We start from the raw sequence: 16,673 nt of genomic DNA on the forward strand, positions 1-16,673 counted from the left end.
GGGGCACAGACAGTATGACATTGCAGTGTGCAGGGGCACAGACAGTATGACATTGCAGCTTGCAGGGGCACAGACAGTATGACATTGCAGCTTGCAGGGGCACAGACCGTATGACATCGCAGCTTGCAGCCGCACAGACCGTATGACATCGCAGTGTGTGGGGGCACAGACAGTATGACGTTACATGGTGTGCGGGGGCACAGACAGTATGACACTGCACAGTGTGCAGGGGCACAGACAGGAGTTAGCTATGGATAGGATGTAATGGTAACTTGGACAGTCCTATGTGTAGTTACGAGTACTTCAGCGGACACTATATTAGTGTTCATTCTAGCACCCTGAACCTTTCAAAACCGGTAAACCATTTCTCTTTTCTGCCTGGGGCGTTGCTCCCCGTTTTGGTGCCTCTAGCACAGAGTTACAGATCAGAGAGACACTCCAGGCTGGAAAGAGGAACTGCACACGTTTTCGAAAGGTGAAGGGTGCTAGAATGAACACTGCTCTATGGGGCAGCCAGTAATCCTGACATCACTCACATTCCCCAGCACAGAGTGTCAGGACCGGGATGTGCAATGCTACCAGTCAGACATGAATATATCGCATAGTATCTGCTGATCATCAGAACAGGCCAGATCTACGTGGGAGGAGGACACATCTCCACACTTCACATCTCTCCCACACATCTACAGAGCAGTCTGGAAACCCATCATCCTGTACGTAAACACCTGAGAACCGACACCTCCTCCACTACATGTGCTGAGGATGGGGGCATAAAGAAAGCCGGGGGGGGGAATGGCAGAGCAGATGCAGTAATGGTGGCTGGTGTGTAATTAGGGTATAGGAACGCTTCAAACAGGATTATGCAGGGTCTTCCGCATTTTCCGTTGTATCCGGCTCCGAGCAAGTCACATACCCTCCAGGGGTACGGCAGGTGTACTTACACCAGGCATGCCCAAACTGCGGCCCTCCAGCTGTTGTGAAACTACATATCCCAGAATGCCCTGACACAGTATTGCTGTCAGAGAATGCTAAAGCTGTGTCAGGGCATGATGGGATGTGTAGTTTATCAACAGCAGGAGGGCCGCAGTTTGGACATGCCTGACTTACACCCACAACCATGTCAGAAGATTTTTTTTTTTACATTTTAATAGCAAAAACACATTATCTTTTGGATTTTAAACGTAACAAATGCCCTCTAATATACAGCTGGTATGATATTCCGTCTCATATACAAATGGAATATGCCCCAAAAATGTTTATAAATACGCCTGCGTAGTGCTATAGTATTGGCACAGAAGAAACCGCCTATCAACTTTGGCGGTGAATCTGCAATCAGCCAATCAGAAGCAGCTAGCACTGGTGAGCTTGTTGCTACTCCCGGGCGTATCTGTGCCTCCGTGGGGTCTGCCTGTTTCCAATGACTGTACTCTGCCTGCATCTGGATGCACCGTTGCATTCCCAGCATAAGGCAGAATGCGCATCAGATTTGTATACGGATGAAAGCGAGCACTTTTTTTGTGGTTATGCGCGGTACACATTTTCATTACGCTAAGCAAACCAAAATATGCACAACTTGCTCAGCACCGAGCCTTAAAACTTGGAAGATCCTCCATAGATGCTCCTGTGACCGTCAGCTTTGCTGGGTTCCAAAACAAGGCGTTGCAGTACCCGGGAATCACCAGCAGGGTGCATTCTGAGTCTTCACCAGAGCTCAAAAAACAGGAGAATGTTGCATTTAAGGCTGTTGTATAAAAAGTGGAAAGTGGCAGGCAATAACACAGTGCCCGGAGCAATTTATTTTGTACTTATCACATAATAAAGGTCCCAATGAGACTGCAGCACAATACGGCATGTTTCACCGGTAAGATCTCAGATATCATTTACATTTCTTACTTATTGCTCATTCCGGATTGTGTTACTTGTACATTGTATTCTGAGCATTACAGGGCGAGAGGGACTGTGGAGATTTGCAGCTGAACACAAAGCAGTCACGTACAAGGCTGCCATTAATCTGGAGGGCAATGTGGGGACATTATGTTCTGCATATATTCATCAGGAATTCTAATTATACTGAAAATGGTTTTAGAGAATTTGCCACGGCGAGGGGCACGGGTGTAAGACGTTCTCTGCGCCAGATCCACACTCTGACCTGCGCTGAAGAGTCCTAACAAGTGTGAAATAGAGTCTGTGTCCACACTGGGGGCCTAATTCAGAGTTAATCGCAGCAGCAAATTTGTTAGCAGTTGGGCAAAACCATGTGCACTGCAGGGGAGGCAGATGTAACATGTGCAGAGAGAGTTAGATTTGGGTGGAGTGTGTTCAAACTGAAATCTAAATTGCAGTGTAAAAATAAAGCAACCAGTATTTACCCTGCACAGAAATATAACCCACCCAAATCTAACTCTCTCTGCACATGTTACATCTGCCCCACCTGCAGTGCAGCATGGTTCTGCCCATCTGCTAACAAATTAGCTGCGATCCAATCTGAATTGCCCCCTAGATCAGGGCAGCATGTCGGCGTAATAATTAGTTGCAGCCTCACAGCATTGAAATCCTTAGGGTCCTATGCCTCCAAGGCCCCATCTGTGTAGAGTTTGTATGTTCTCCCCATGTTTAAATGGCTTCTGGTGCAGGGACTGATGTGAATGTACAGCGCTGCAGAATGTGTGCACTATATAACAGCCCATTTCATGCGGGGCTGGGACGCAATGTCTCGCCATGTGAATGTCCTATAAAAGTCTAGTCTCCTGAATTATTTCCATTAACGTTATGGGCTGTGTGCAGCGTATCGAGATTAAACACGTTAATGTCTCTTTGTGGTTGCATCTGATAGCACTGCAGTGACTTCTCTTTAATGTCAAGAAATCCTTTATGACAGGGGAAAAAAACAACCAGTCACACAGTTAGCACAGCTCCAAGTGCCTAATGTGGTCTGCACTACAAAGGGTTAATGTTTTCTGTATCCAACATCCAGCCTCTCCCCCGCTGCTCCCTATAGTGAGCTGGACACTCTTGTGATTGTGTAATGAAGCGAACGGGGTTCAGACAGAATTTCAAAGCCCCCTGGCCAAGCCAGCAGCCGTGGCCCGAGGGTCGCTGGGGGGGGGGGGGGGGGGGGGGGAGATTTGAGTCCAGGTGTGGCCCCTGTACAAGCCTTTCCCGAGGAATTAAGCATTCTGGGAGAGGGAACTATTTGCATCCGTGTCTCACATACAGGACTATAAACTACAATTGTATGCGGCCACCTAGAACCGTTATTTCGCTATAGTTGTGGGACAGAACAATGCGGCTCCCATGCAGCCTCGCGGAGGACCGCAGGAAGAAAAAGTCAGAAACCCAACAATAAAACTTTTTGTAAAGTTGAAAACTTATTTTACCCACTAGAATAAAGCACACCTGTGAAATACAATGAAAGCAACAATAAAATGGCTTTGTGCGAGATTAGGCAGGACGGGAACGGCACACTCACCGGGCTCTTGAGGATCTGAGTCACTCTCTTTTTCTGCTCCATCATGTTGAAGTCCTGACGGAGATCCGGGGACATGTTTCTCTCCCGGAGGTAGCCTGGGTCGTTTTCATCGATGCGGTCGAAGTAGCGCTCTTTGTGAGGCATGCTGGGAGGGGGAGGGGAAGTGATCACCCCCTGGCTGGCACCGGAACTCATGGCTCAGTCACAGCGGAGCAGGGTCTCACCTAGAGAGAGAGAGAGAGAGAGAGAGAGAGAGAGAGAGAGAGAGAGAGTAAATTGCTGGGTCAGTATGGCTGCCGTTACAGACATTTACACTTTAGAAATTTTCATATTTTACGGTTAACATATATCCAAAATTCACCAGAATCCTTGGCTTTAAAATTCTTCAAAACCCCTTGTAATAATATTGGGGACAATTTATCCTTATACTCAGAGCCGTAGCAGGTGATTGGAATACACCGGTGTGATATATGCATGTTATCAGGCCACCTGAGGTCACACAGATACCTGGAGATGACACGTCAAGTGTCTGCTGAGGGAAAGACTGCCCTGTACATCCCAGCGGACAGATGGTGCACGCCGCCCAACACCCCCCCCCCACCCTCATCCCGCGCCCGAGAATTGTTTTGAAACCTGAGAGGGTCACATGGCAAAGACGAGGGATTAACTGACAAGGAGCAATTTCTGACGTGTACACGACACACATAACCAGTCCCTTGTGTACACAGCTCCCACAGTCTGACTAATACAGTCTGGCTTTGTGTGTGTGTGTGTGTGTGCGTGTGCGTGTACACAATCCCTTCCCCGTGTCTACAACAGATCTGTCTGGCTTCAAACACCTGCAAACTGCTGAAAATGTCATTTACACACACCGAGGACCAGCCACACTGCAGACTGGTTCCAATGTAGCCACTGCCAGTGTCACATTAATGCCATCATTGCGCCACCCCCTTGCCGAGCCCTGTCTTGTGTAGACCTTTCCAGTGCACAACACATCAGCCAGAGGCACACATGCAGACTCTCTCCCCAGTTGGATGGGAGTGTATTCTGGTTCTTGTAGTGCCACAGTATTCCCAACCTGGGTACAAACTATAACCGCCCATCCCAGCATCTCTAGTTTAGCAGTCAGCTAGATCACAACCAGAGAAACTACTGAGACTGGAAGCCACAGTGGGACTTATAGTTTGGGGGCTGCTAACGAGCCACGGCCTGCTGGGCTGGGAAGCTAACAGTTAACAGCGGGAGGAAGACCACTTATGCGCAGATGGTGCCAGAACAATGAAGAGGAAATGGACAAGAAAAGTAAACAATCTAAAGAAGAGGGGAAGAAAGTGGGAACTGGGCATGGGAAGCGGGAAGACCCCGAGACGGGAATGTTGCTCATCCAGAGACGAGAGAATCAAAGTTCTGCAGCCAGAAGTTACATAACGTCGGGGGTGGGGGGGATGGAAACTTGGTGACGACACTAGAAAGAAACTTAAAGGAAAAAGTTTTGGATGACCCCAGCATGTCTTATATGAAGTAAAGAGTAGTGTTCTAGGCGCCTCATGTGGCCTGCCCGTTATTAGCATGAATGTATATAGTACAGGACTGGGTAATAATACAGACAAAGCGGCAGGAGGGCGCTGCTCACACTCTTACACTCTACAGAGACATAAGAATAAGTGCCACTGACTGCAATGAGAAGAGAGGGTAACATGTGCCGTGGGACTCTCAGTGCGTCTTTGTAGCCAGGCCAGCAACTTCCCACCGTCTCCTGCATGTTATACGGCGTTATAGACACAGGTAACAAATAGGTGTCAAGAGCTGATCGGCGCCAATGTCTAACAATCACAGGTGAGGTCACTAATGTGGCAGAATAACAACGCAGAGTGACTCATCAGACCTGACAGGCCGCTTACCTTATTTATGTCAGATTACTAAAAATAATACGATAATTGTTGCAGTGTAACATTATGTCATTTTCTATTTACTATATATTTTACCCAAAATTAGATTCAGGGTCCAACGTGGAGACTGCAACCCCATATCCCCCCTTCCACAATTGTACTGCAATGTATATGCCCAACACAATGCAGCTGGATGGTTGGGGGTCAAATGCCAGAGGTCAAAATACCGACTGCAGCATCCCGATTGTTAGACTCCCAATAGGGGTCGGAAAACAAATGTAACTAAACTTCCGTAACCCTAACACCCTCCCTTCCCGCAACCTAACCCTCACCCAACTAAACCTCCGTAACCCTAACACCCTCCCTTCCCGCAACCTAACCCACACCCAATGGCTTAAACCTACCCCTCAACTCACAGTCTAACACTAACCCCCCCCCGACCGGATCCCGACCGGACTATGAGACATAATTGCACTGGCAGCAGGCGCCACAGATCAGAGATTGCGCACGCTGCGCACATTAGGAGCGTGCACAAGTGATACCAACGCCTTTTTGTGGCTCCAATTAATTTAGACAACTTAGTGGGAGAGGTACTAAGTAGTGTAAGGAGTGCAGTTGACTAGTGTAAAGTTGCCCGTAGCAACCATTTAGCCGCTTTCATTTTATATATGAACGTACTTAATAAATGCTACCTCCAAGTTCATTGATTGCAATGGTCAATTTTTCCACCGATCCTCTTCTCCCCTGCCTGATACATCTTCTCTTATGGCCAGTGCTGGTAGCCCTAGTGCGTTTGGAATCCCGGCGTTTGGGATGCTGGCGGTTATGCGACCGATGCTGGAGACCAGCGCCGGAAAATAGACAGCCGACATCCTGAAAATATCAGGGTTCCTGTTAAGGTTAGGGCCCGGAGGGTTAGGCACTAACCTCATCTCCTTCGAACCTCGGGTGCCTCCCTCAACTCCCTCCTCTGCCCACCCCTACCTAGTCTCACCACCTCACTCTCTGCTCCTGACTTTGCCACTTACTTCACTTCCAAAATTGACTCCATACGTCAGGACAGCACATCCCACCAGACTGTCAACAACCAGCCAGTTCCTCTCCCTTACCACCCCTGACATCTTTCTCCCATGTATCTGGTGAGGAAGTCATGGCCCTCAACCGTTCCACTCCCTATACATATTGCCACCAACCGCCTTACCGCCTTTCTTTCTTTCCTCCCACTCCCTCCTTGACCCATTCCAGTCTGGCTTCTGTCCTCTCCACTGAAACTGCCCTCACAAAAACGTCTGCAATGATCTCCTTTCTACTAAATCCAAGGGCCACTACTCTGCTTATTCTCCTTGACTTATCTGCTGGTTTTGACACTGCGGACCATCCTATTCTTCTGCAAATTCTTCCCACTCCCTTGGTCTGCATGATACTGCCCTCTCCTGGCTGTCCTTCTACCTCTCGGACTGTTCCTTTTCTGTCTCCTCATCACTCCACCTCCATCCCCCCCACACACACACTTCCACAAACTGTAGGAGTACCCCAAGACTCTGTTCTTGGTCCTCCCCTATTCTCTCTCTATACGTCCTCTTTAGGTGAACTCATTACCTCTTGACTTCCAATATCATCTCTATGCTCATGATACTCAAATCTACCTTTCCTCCCCTGATCTCTCCCCAGCTCTCCTCACTCGTATGTCCAACTGTCTCTCTGCTACCTCTTCCTGGATGTCCCAGCGCTTTCTTAAACTTCACATGAGACTGAGCGGATCATCTTCCCTCCCTCCCGCATAACCTCACCTCCCACAATCTCATTATCCATTGATGGCACTACTATCTCCTCTAGCCCCCAAGTACGCTGTCTTGAAGTAATCCTGGACTCCTCCCTCTCCTTAACACCACACATTCAGCACCTCTCACAAACCTGCCATTTCCATCTCAAAAATATTTCAAGGATCAGACCCTCTCTCACCTGGGATGCTACAAAGACTCTTATCCGCTCCCTGGTCATCTCCAGACAAGCTTCTCACACCCGCATAAAAGTCCTCACCCAGTCCTCTCCCATTTACATCTCTGACCTTCTCTCCCTTTATACTCCTGACAGGCCACTTCGGTCTGCTAATGCATGTCGCCTTTTCCTGCCTACTGATTACCTCCTCCCACTCCTACCTCCAAGATTTCTCACGTGCTGCTCCCTTTCTCTGGAATTCTCTACCTCTCCCCCTCAGACTCTCCACAAAACTTCAAACGCGCCCTCAAGACCCGCTTATTCACCAAACCCAGCTGTTTCTCATCCTAAGCCCTCTGTACCATGCTCAATTTCTACCCCATCTGTCACCCCTGTCTGTCTGCCCCTCCTTTTTAGAATGTAAGCTATCCTCATGTGCTTTTCCATCTCTGACAACTTCTTTTCAATACTCCCTTCGACGGCACTAAATCCCCCAGTTTTCTGCCACCCTGATACTTATTTCAGTGTCATCTGCTGACGCAGCTATGACTATATACCCTGTACTTGTCCTATATTGTCTTGAATCGTAAGTCCATGTTCTCTTGTTTTGCTTATTTGTCCACGTACTCTGTAATTGGGCGCTGCAGATCCCATGTGGCGCCACATAAATAAAGGATAATAATAATAGGGGTTGCCAGTTGCAGCTTTTCCAGGAGACCTCACACATACACACATACCTCCTCCCCGGTGATCAGTCCAGGCTGTAGCACTATGGATGGTTAATAAATTTTTTTGTTTTTCTTTATGCCCCTCCATCCCAAGTAAAATATATTATGATCACATGGAAGACATGTGTTATAACTATGGGGAAAACAAAACAGATGTAAGAGCTCTGTGACCTTTGTCCGCGGATTGGAATTATATTGGGTGGGTGCGCAGGGGGGGGGACGGGGACTTGGGACAGATAAGACGTAATTATAGAAGGGAGCCTGGGGGTCGGCATCCTGAGATGAATGGCGATTTGTCCTTGAGAGGCGGAACTGTTGCCCCTGGCAGTTTATGCTGTGATACAAACTGTACCATATAAATAGTTACAATGTTACAAGACCAGACAAACACAAATCACCCACAAAGTAACCGAGGGCGACCAACTCTGCTTTCTCTGGATTTCAGATCTGACTGGTGGTTACGTCTGGAATAAGCCTACAGAGTGGAACCCGTCACCTACATACAGGACTTGTTGAATGAACCAAAATTCATTACAATGCGCCTTAGTAATTCACTGCCGCGTATAATCATTACTATAGCGATGTCATCAGGGTATTACACTCCCACCTGTAGAGAGGCATTCGCATACAGCCAGGATGCGGCTTATTATGCCAGGTATTGTGTTACCTTGCTGTTAGGCCCACGCCTAGCTTCAGTAATAAACGCAGACATACTGAAGGCATTTCTAACCTACCTACCTGTGAGCTGGAAATTTCAGCTAACATACATCAAAGTGAGCAGATATGTGTAAATGGTATTTTACATCAGAAAACATTAGGCTAATCAATGAGAGGGATACAAATGTATAAGAATTTGCTTGGCATGGTGTATAGTACTACTGTGTCACAGCAGAGCAAGAGAGTTCAATTCACAGTTATTGCCATGTTTATGTGGAGTTTGTATCTTCTCCCATTATTTATGTGGGTTTCCCCTGGGCACTCCGGTTTCCTCCCACATGCCAGAAACATAATGGTAGATTAATTTGCAGCTGACAAGGAAATTTACCCTAATGTTTATGTGCATCAATGTGATAGGGAATAGATTGTAAGCTTAGGGACGGGTGTGAAATATTCTCTGTAAGGCGCAGCATAATACAAGTGCACATTATATAAATAATGTAATAATAATGAAGTCTTCTAGATAGCTCTGAATATTCTTGAGCACTAATGAGAGTGTGAACGAATACAGGCAGGTGCATGCCCAATGGGCTCTAGAGAAGCATCCTGGGACATCACCATGCCGTCAGCTTGCTGGACATTGGCTCTGGGAGATCACATGACACCCGTTTTGCAATGATCACGACTGCCCTTGCCAGCAATGAATTTAAACCATGGCACAGGAGCAGACTGGACAGCAGTCTCCTTCCTAAAACCTGGAATGGGCAAGATCTAGAACACCAAGAAAAGAACGGTTCCGGTATGAATGGTCGACCATGTTATGGTCGACAGTTATTAGGTCGACCACTATTGGTCAACATTGACATGGTCGACACATGAAAATGGTCGACGCATGAAAGGTCAACACATGAAAAGGTCGACATGAGTTTAACTTTTTTGGTGTCGGTTTTTGCGTAAAGTGACTGGGAACCCCAATTAGTGCACCGCGTCCCCTCGCATGGCTCGCTTCGCTCGCCATGCTTCGGGCATGGTGCCTTTGCTTCGCTCGGCACAGATTACCGTTCCAATCGTAGTCCACGTGGATCGTAAAGTATGGAAAAGTTCCCCAAAAGGAAAAAAAAGTTTAAAAACTCATGTCGACCTTTTCATGTGTCGACCATGTGTCCATGTCGACCATGTCAATGTCGACCAATAGTGGTCGACCTAATGACTGTCGACCATAACATGGTCGACCATGTGAACAGATACCGAAAAGAACAGTAGAACGGGATCCGGTCTGAAGATCGACAGTGTCTATGTCGACAATGTTTAGGTCGACCACTATAGATCGACATGAATGGAAGGTCGACAGGTCTAAAGGTCGACATGTGCTAGGTCGACAGGTCTAAAGGTCGACATGAGTTTTTCACATTTTTTTTCTTTTTTTGAATTTTTTCATACTTAACGATCCACGTGGACTACGATTGGAACGGTAAAGTGTGCCGAGCGAAGCGGTAGCGGAGCGAAGGCACCATGCCCGAAGCTCGCGAGCCATGCGAGGGGACGCGGTGCACTAATTTGGGATCCTGGTCACCCTACGAAGAAAACGACACCAAAAAAAAAAATCCTCATGTCGACCTTTACACCTGTCGACCTAGCACATGTCGACCTAGAAACCCTGTCGACCTTCCATCCATGTCGACCTAGTGACTGTCGACCTATAGTGGTCGACCTAAACATAGTCGACCTAGACACTGTTGATTTGATGAACCACACCCAAGTAGAACGCAGTGACAACATCTGGCCGCCACACTGCAGAGTTTCAATCAGTGAAAAAGATATAAATAATTCACTTTTTCAGTACAATCCTAATGTGCTCACCGCTATGTGACGCTTTACTGAAGGTGCCTGGGCGGCAACACGACTCGTTATCTGGCCAATCATTAATGATGGCGCGCGTGCCCCAGATTCTGCACACCAGAACTTTGGTACGTGCTGGGAAAGCATGTTCCCTTCGTTGACCCCTTCAGATTTTAATTAGAGGGGAAAAAAATCAAAGGCGCCCTAATTATCGGGAACAGGGCGAGCGGAGTCACGTGTCTGCTGTAACCTTTCTGACAGGCGACATGTGCCTGTGTGTTGGCTGAGGCCGTTTCTATGGAAGGCTGCGTAGAACACGACTCGCGCCCAGACACAAGAGACAGACATTTCTTTGTGGAAGAAGAGAAGAAGAGGGACATGGAAGCATCGCTGCTTGTACCAGTCACTGGAGGAGCCATGAAGTCATGTTCCAGCAATTCCCAGCACGATTAACCCTTCCTCCATAGGTGCAAACAGGATTATCGCTTACAAGGGTTAGGATGTGCTAAACACAGGTCCTCCCGCACCTTTCACCAAGCACGCTGCTTTACACTTTTTGGCTTTGTGCTGTGCTTTTCAGTAACGCTTTAATATCAGCCACAGTTTCTGATAAAAGGAAGGTGGGAACCTTCCAATACATGAAATTCATCAGAAGGCAAGGGGGGGGGTCATTTCGAGTTGATTGCACGTAGCAACTTTTTGCTGCTCGTGCGATCAACTAGACGCCGCCTATGGGGGAGTGTATTTTAGCATAGCAAGGCTGCGATCGCGCTATGCTAAAAAAGTTATGTGCAGAACACGACCAGCCCTGCAGTTACTTACCCTGTACGATGGATCCAGCGATGAAGGTCCCGGAATTGATGTCAGGAACGCCTCCCCGCAATAATCTTCTTGCGATCGCGCTAGTGATCACTTTCTTCTGGTCGTTGCCCGGCGACAGGAAGCACGTGCGCATTGCGGGCGCCACGCAGCCGCAGTCCCGACCCGCACGCACCGCTGCGTGCAAACGGGTCGGAATGACCCCCCTGGTTAGCACTGTAATATGCTGGAATTTTGTTCCAGAGCTGAACCCATTTGTCATTTAGCAGTCAGGTTCATTTTTTTTACTTTAATTGGGACAGTGTGTTAGGCTGGCCTCATCCCGTGTGTTAAAGCTGTATCCTTTATTCTATATTGCCTTGTCTACATGAAGCCAGCCCATTCCTAGGTAGCTATGAATATTCATGAGAAATGAGTGGGAAGAGCCCGTGCACCCTGAGAAACATCATGTGACATCAACAAACTTGTCAGGTGGCAGGCCATTGGCTCTGAGCAATCACATGACACCAGTGTCACAGGAACTTTTGCCAGCACCAACAACTAATGTAAATGATATGTATAACATGTAGGACACAAAGGGAGGGGTAGACTTGTTGCCTTTTCAATTGCAATTAGACTAAGGGGTCTATTTACTAAGCCTTGGATGTAGATAAAGTTGCTGGAGATATAAAGTACCAGACAATCGGCTCCTAACTGCCATACCACAGGCTGTGTTTGAAAAATTGTAACGCAACAGGACAGGAACACGTTATAGGTTACCGGAGTCCCAAAACAGTGCATCGCAGATCATGGAGAATATTTACACCAGTGTAAAGAGGAAAAAGACAACATTTAAGGGTCCCTTAATTCTATATAAGCTGAGCATACTGGGGTACGTGAGCCAAGATTAATGTACAACTGCAAATGAGGAAAAATAAATAATTATAAAGTTATGCGTTGAGTTATTATCAGTTACATATCCCGGCGGTAATCCGCTCAGCCAGGGGTTACACACCTTCATTACCAAATTTACCCTGGAAACAGTCACTGTTGTGCCATAAACAGCGCAGAATGACAAGAAAGGGTTACACGGAACGTCTGCCGCCAGCTGGCTGTGGTTACAGGGACTGAGCCCTTACAGGGATTTAGGAGGGCTGACATCACCTCCATAAGATTACATAACCTGGCAAGCTGAACGCCAGCCAGACAGACGACTCCTATCGCCCCTATATACAAGCGGCCCCCCAGGACAGGAGGGAAGAGGTATTTCCGGTGTCCGCCGAGTATCCGTGGTGTGCAATTTTATCAGCTGAAATGGAATATATATATATATAAATAAATAATAATTACATATTATATCCCCAGCACAGGATTGACGGGCTCAGGGGTGATCAGAGCAATAGCAAAGTCTGTAAAGTGCTCATAGGGGTATATTCAATTGAAGTCGGATCCATTCCGACATTCATTTGTCGGAATGGATCCGACCTGGGCTATTCAATTACATCTCAATTCGACTTTTAAAAAAGTCGAATTGAGATGCGGGGGGCGAGGGGGGGGGGGGGGGGGGGGAGAGCTGCCGGCAGACTGGGGAGAGCAGCGCTACAGCAGCGGTACTATATAGCCGCTGCTGTAGCGCTAATTCCCCGTCTGCCAGCAGCTCTCCCCCGTCTCCCTGCCTCACAGCTGCCGCTCACGGCAGCGTCCACACGGCTCCAGCTAGCGAGGTCTCGCTTGCTGGAGCCGGGTGGACGCTGCTGTGAGCGGCAGTGGCTGTGACATCCTCTGGCGCTGCTCTCCCCGACTCCGGCGCTACTCTTCCCATCTCACTTGACTTTTTTTTAAAGTCGAATTGAGATGGTTGAAAAGGGGGCCAAAACCTGTCAGTTTTGGACCCGTTTTCGACACAAGCACGCGGATCGGAAGCTATGCCGGCGATCCACGTGCTTTTCGACAAGTCGAATTCCTGAACTAGTCGAAAAATTTGGGGTTAGATTGAATAGGTCGGAACCCCTTCCGACCTAAAAAAGTTGAAAACTGACGTCTTTTCGAAAGACAGCAGCTTTTGACTTCAATTGAATATACCCCATAGACCCCCCAAAAAAGTAGGGCCAATACATAGCCAATCAATTCCCTGGAAGCCACTGACATCACTGCGGCATGAGGTGAGTTCATGAGTTCATAGAGATCTTACAGAAATAATGAATTCAGGCCAGAAATGGAATAGCCGCCAGCACAGTACACAGATGGTGGTGGGGTGTGGTCCAATTTAATACATTAACAAGGGCTCATATCTCAATGTGGTAACAATACGCAGCCACACAGGTATGCACGCAGACACCGGGGCAGAAACGCACACCTACCGTATTACCGATGTAACCCCCCCTCCCCCTCCCACAGCATGCACTGGACGGTTCCTAGGATAGGTTACGCAAAGGACATGTACAATCTACTTGGCAGGCAGGCACAGTCCATCAGTGGGACAACGAATAAAGTCACAATATTATTCCATTATTACAAACAGCTGGAGAATCACAAATCTTAATGGAGAGAACGCCTGAAAGTCCCCCGGACAAAAGGGAACTGTGCAGTAACTATCTCAGGGCATTAAAGGGCCGACGCGCTAGCTTATACTGTGCTGTAATACCAGACACTCCCTATGTCCTCTACAGATCTGACCGCTAGCACTACCTGTGTGAGGGCACAATACCTCTACCTCCCATGAGAACGCCTCCCAAAATACACCCCAGCTGCCTGGGAACACCACAGGTACTTCTCATTCTAAGATAACACTTCATAAGATATCCCAATATCACCACGGATACAACCATATCACAAATGGGTCTGGAACTCCAGGTCGACACCATAAAGGTCGACACACGAAATATGTTGACGGACAAAAGTTCGACATGAAAATGGTCGACATGAGTTTATGTTTTTTTTTTTTGGTGTTGTTTTCTTCGTAGAGTGACTGGGAAACCCAATTAGTGCACCGTGCTTCGAGCAAGGTCACCTATCCCATCACCCACAGATAGGCTGCCTGTGCAATGTAATCCAGTCACACACAGATCCCATCACCCACAGATAGGCTGCCTGTGCAATGTAATCCACTCACACACAGATCCCATCACCCACAGATAGGCTGCCTGTGCAATGTAATCCACTCACACACAGATCCCATCACCCACAGATAGGCTGCCTGTGCAATCTAATCCACTCACACACAGATCCCATCACCCACAGATAGGCTGCCTGTGCAATGTAATCCACTCACACACAGATCCCATCACCCATAGATAGGCTGCCTGTGCAATGTAATCCACTCACACACAGATCCCATCACCCATAGATAGGCTGCCTGTGCAATGTAATCCACTCACACACAGATCCCATCACCCATAGATAGGCTGCCTGTGCAATCTAATCCACTCACACACAGATCCCATCACCCACAGATAGGCTGCCTGTGCAATCTAATCCACTCACACACAGATCCCATCACCCACAGATAGGCTGCCTGTGCAATCTAATCCACTCACACACAGATCCCATCACCCACAGATAGGCTGCCTGTGCAATATAATCCACTCACACACAGATCCCATCACCCACAGATAGCCTGCCTGTACAATCTAATCCACTCACACACAGATCCCATCACCCACAGATAGGCTGCCTGTGCAATCTAATCCACTCACACACAGATCCCATCACCCACAGATAGGCTGCCTGTACAATCTAATCCACTCACACACAGATCCCATCACCCACAGATAGGCTGCCTGTACAATCTAATCCACTCACACACAGATCCCATCACCCACAGATAGGCTGCCTGTGCAATGTAATCCACTCACACACAGATCCCATCACCCACAGATAGGCTGCCTGTGCAATGTAATCCACTCACACACAGATCCCATCACCCACAGACAGGCTGCCTGTACAATCTAATCCACTCACACACAGATCCCATCACCCATAGATAGGCTGCCTGTGCAATGTAATCCACTCACACACAGATCCCATCACCCATAGATAGGCTGCCTGTGCAATGTAATCCAGTCACACACAGATCCCATCACCCACAGATAGGCTGCCTGTGCAATGTAATCCAGTCACACACAGATCCCATCACCCACAGATAGGCTGCCTGTGCAATGTAATCCACTCACACACAGATCCCATCACCCACAGATAGGCTGCCTGTGCAATGTAATCCAGTCACACACAGATCCCATCACCCACATATAGGCTGCCTGTGCAATGTAATCCAGTCACACACAGATCCCATCACCCACAGATAGGCTGCCTGTGCAATGTAATCCAGTCACACACAGATCCCATCACCCACAGATAGGCTGCCTGTGCAATGTAATCCACTCACACACAGATCCCATCATCCATAGATAAGCTGCCTGTGCAATGTAATCCACTCACACACAGATCCCATCACCCACAGATAGGCTGCCTGTGCAATATAATCCACTCACACACAGATCCCATCACCCATAGATAGGCTGCCTGTGCAATATAATCCACTCACACACAGATCCCATCACCCACATATAGGCTGCCTGTGCAATGTAATCCAGTCACACACAGATCCCATCACCCACAGATAGGCTGCCTGTGCAATGTAATCCAGTCACACACAGATCCCATCACCCACAGATAGGCTGCCTGTGCAATGTAATCCAGTCACACACAGATCCCATCACTCACAGATAGGCTGCCTGTGCAATGTAATCCACTCACACACAGATCCCATCACCCACAGATAGGCTGCCTGTACAATGTAATCCACTCACACACAGATCCCATCACCACAGATAGGCTGCCTGTGCAATCTAATCCACTCACACACAGATCCCATCACCCACAGATAGGCTGCCTGTGCAATCTAATCCACTCACACACAGATCCCATCACCCACAGATAGGCTGCCTGTGCAATCTAATCCACTCACACACAGATCCCATCACCCATAGATAGGCTGCCTGTGCAATCTAATCCACTCACACACAGATCCCATCACCCATAGATAGGCTGCCTGTGCAATGTAATCCACTCACACACAGATCCCATCACCCACAGATAGGCTGCCTGTGCAATCTAATCCACTCACACACAGATCCCATCACCCACAGATAGGCTGCCTGTGCAATCTAATCCACTCACACACAGATCCCATCACCCATAGATAGGCTGCCTGTGCAATGTAATCCACTCACACACAGATCCCATCACCCACAGATAGGCTGCCTGTGCAATCTAATCCACTCACACACAGATCCCATCACCCACAGATAGGCTGCCTGTGCAATCTAATCCACTCACACACAGATCCCATCACCC

The 16,673-nt window shown here is 48.1% G+C and overlaps 1 protein-coding gene across 4 annotated transcripts in view; it reads right to left on the bottom strand.

The window, feature by feature from the left end:
* Nucleotides 1–16,673, bottom strand: part of ADD3 (adducin 3) — a 141,655-nt gene that overhangs the window by 33,420 nt on the left and 91,562 nt on the right. For all 4 annotated transcript variants that reach the window (XM_063962645.1, XM_063962641.1, XM_063962643.1 and 1 more), the window contains one exon: nucleotides 3,470–3,693. In XM_063962645.1, coding sequence (XP_063818715.1) covers nucleotides 3,470–3,664 — 195 coding nt within the window. In that variant the 5' untranslated portion in view covers nucleotides 3,665–3,693. The remainder of the gene's footprint in view (nucleotides 1–3,469; nucleotides 3,694–16,673) is intronic.

The sequence above is a fragment of the Pseudophryne corroboree genome, chromosome 3, assembly GCF_028390025.1.
Source record: "Pseudophryne corroboree isolate aPseCor3 chromosome 3, aPseCor3.hap2, whole genome shotgun sequence".
NCBI classification, from domain to species: domain Eukaryota; kingdom Metazoa; phylum Chordata; class Amphibia; order Anura; family Myobatrachidae; genus Pseudophryne; species Pseudophryne corroboree.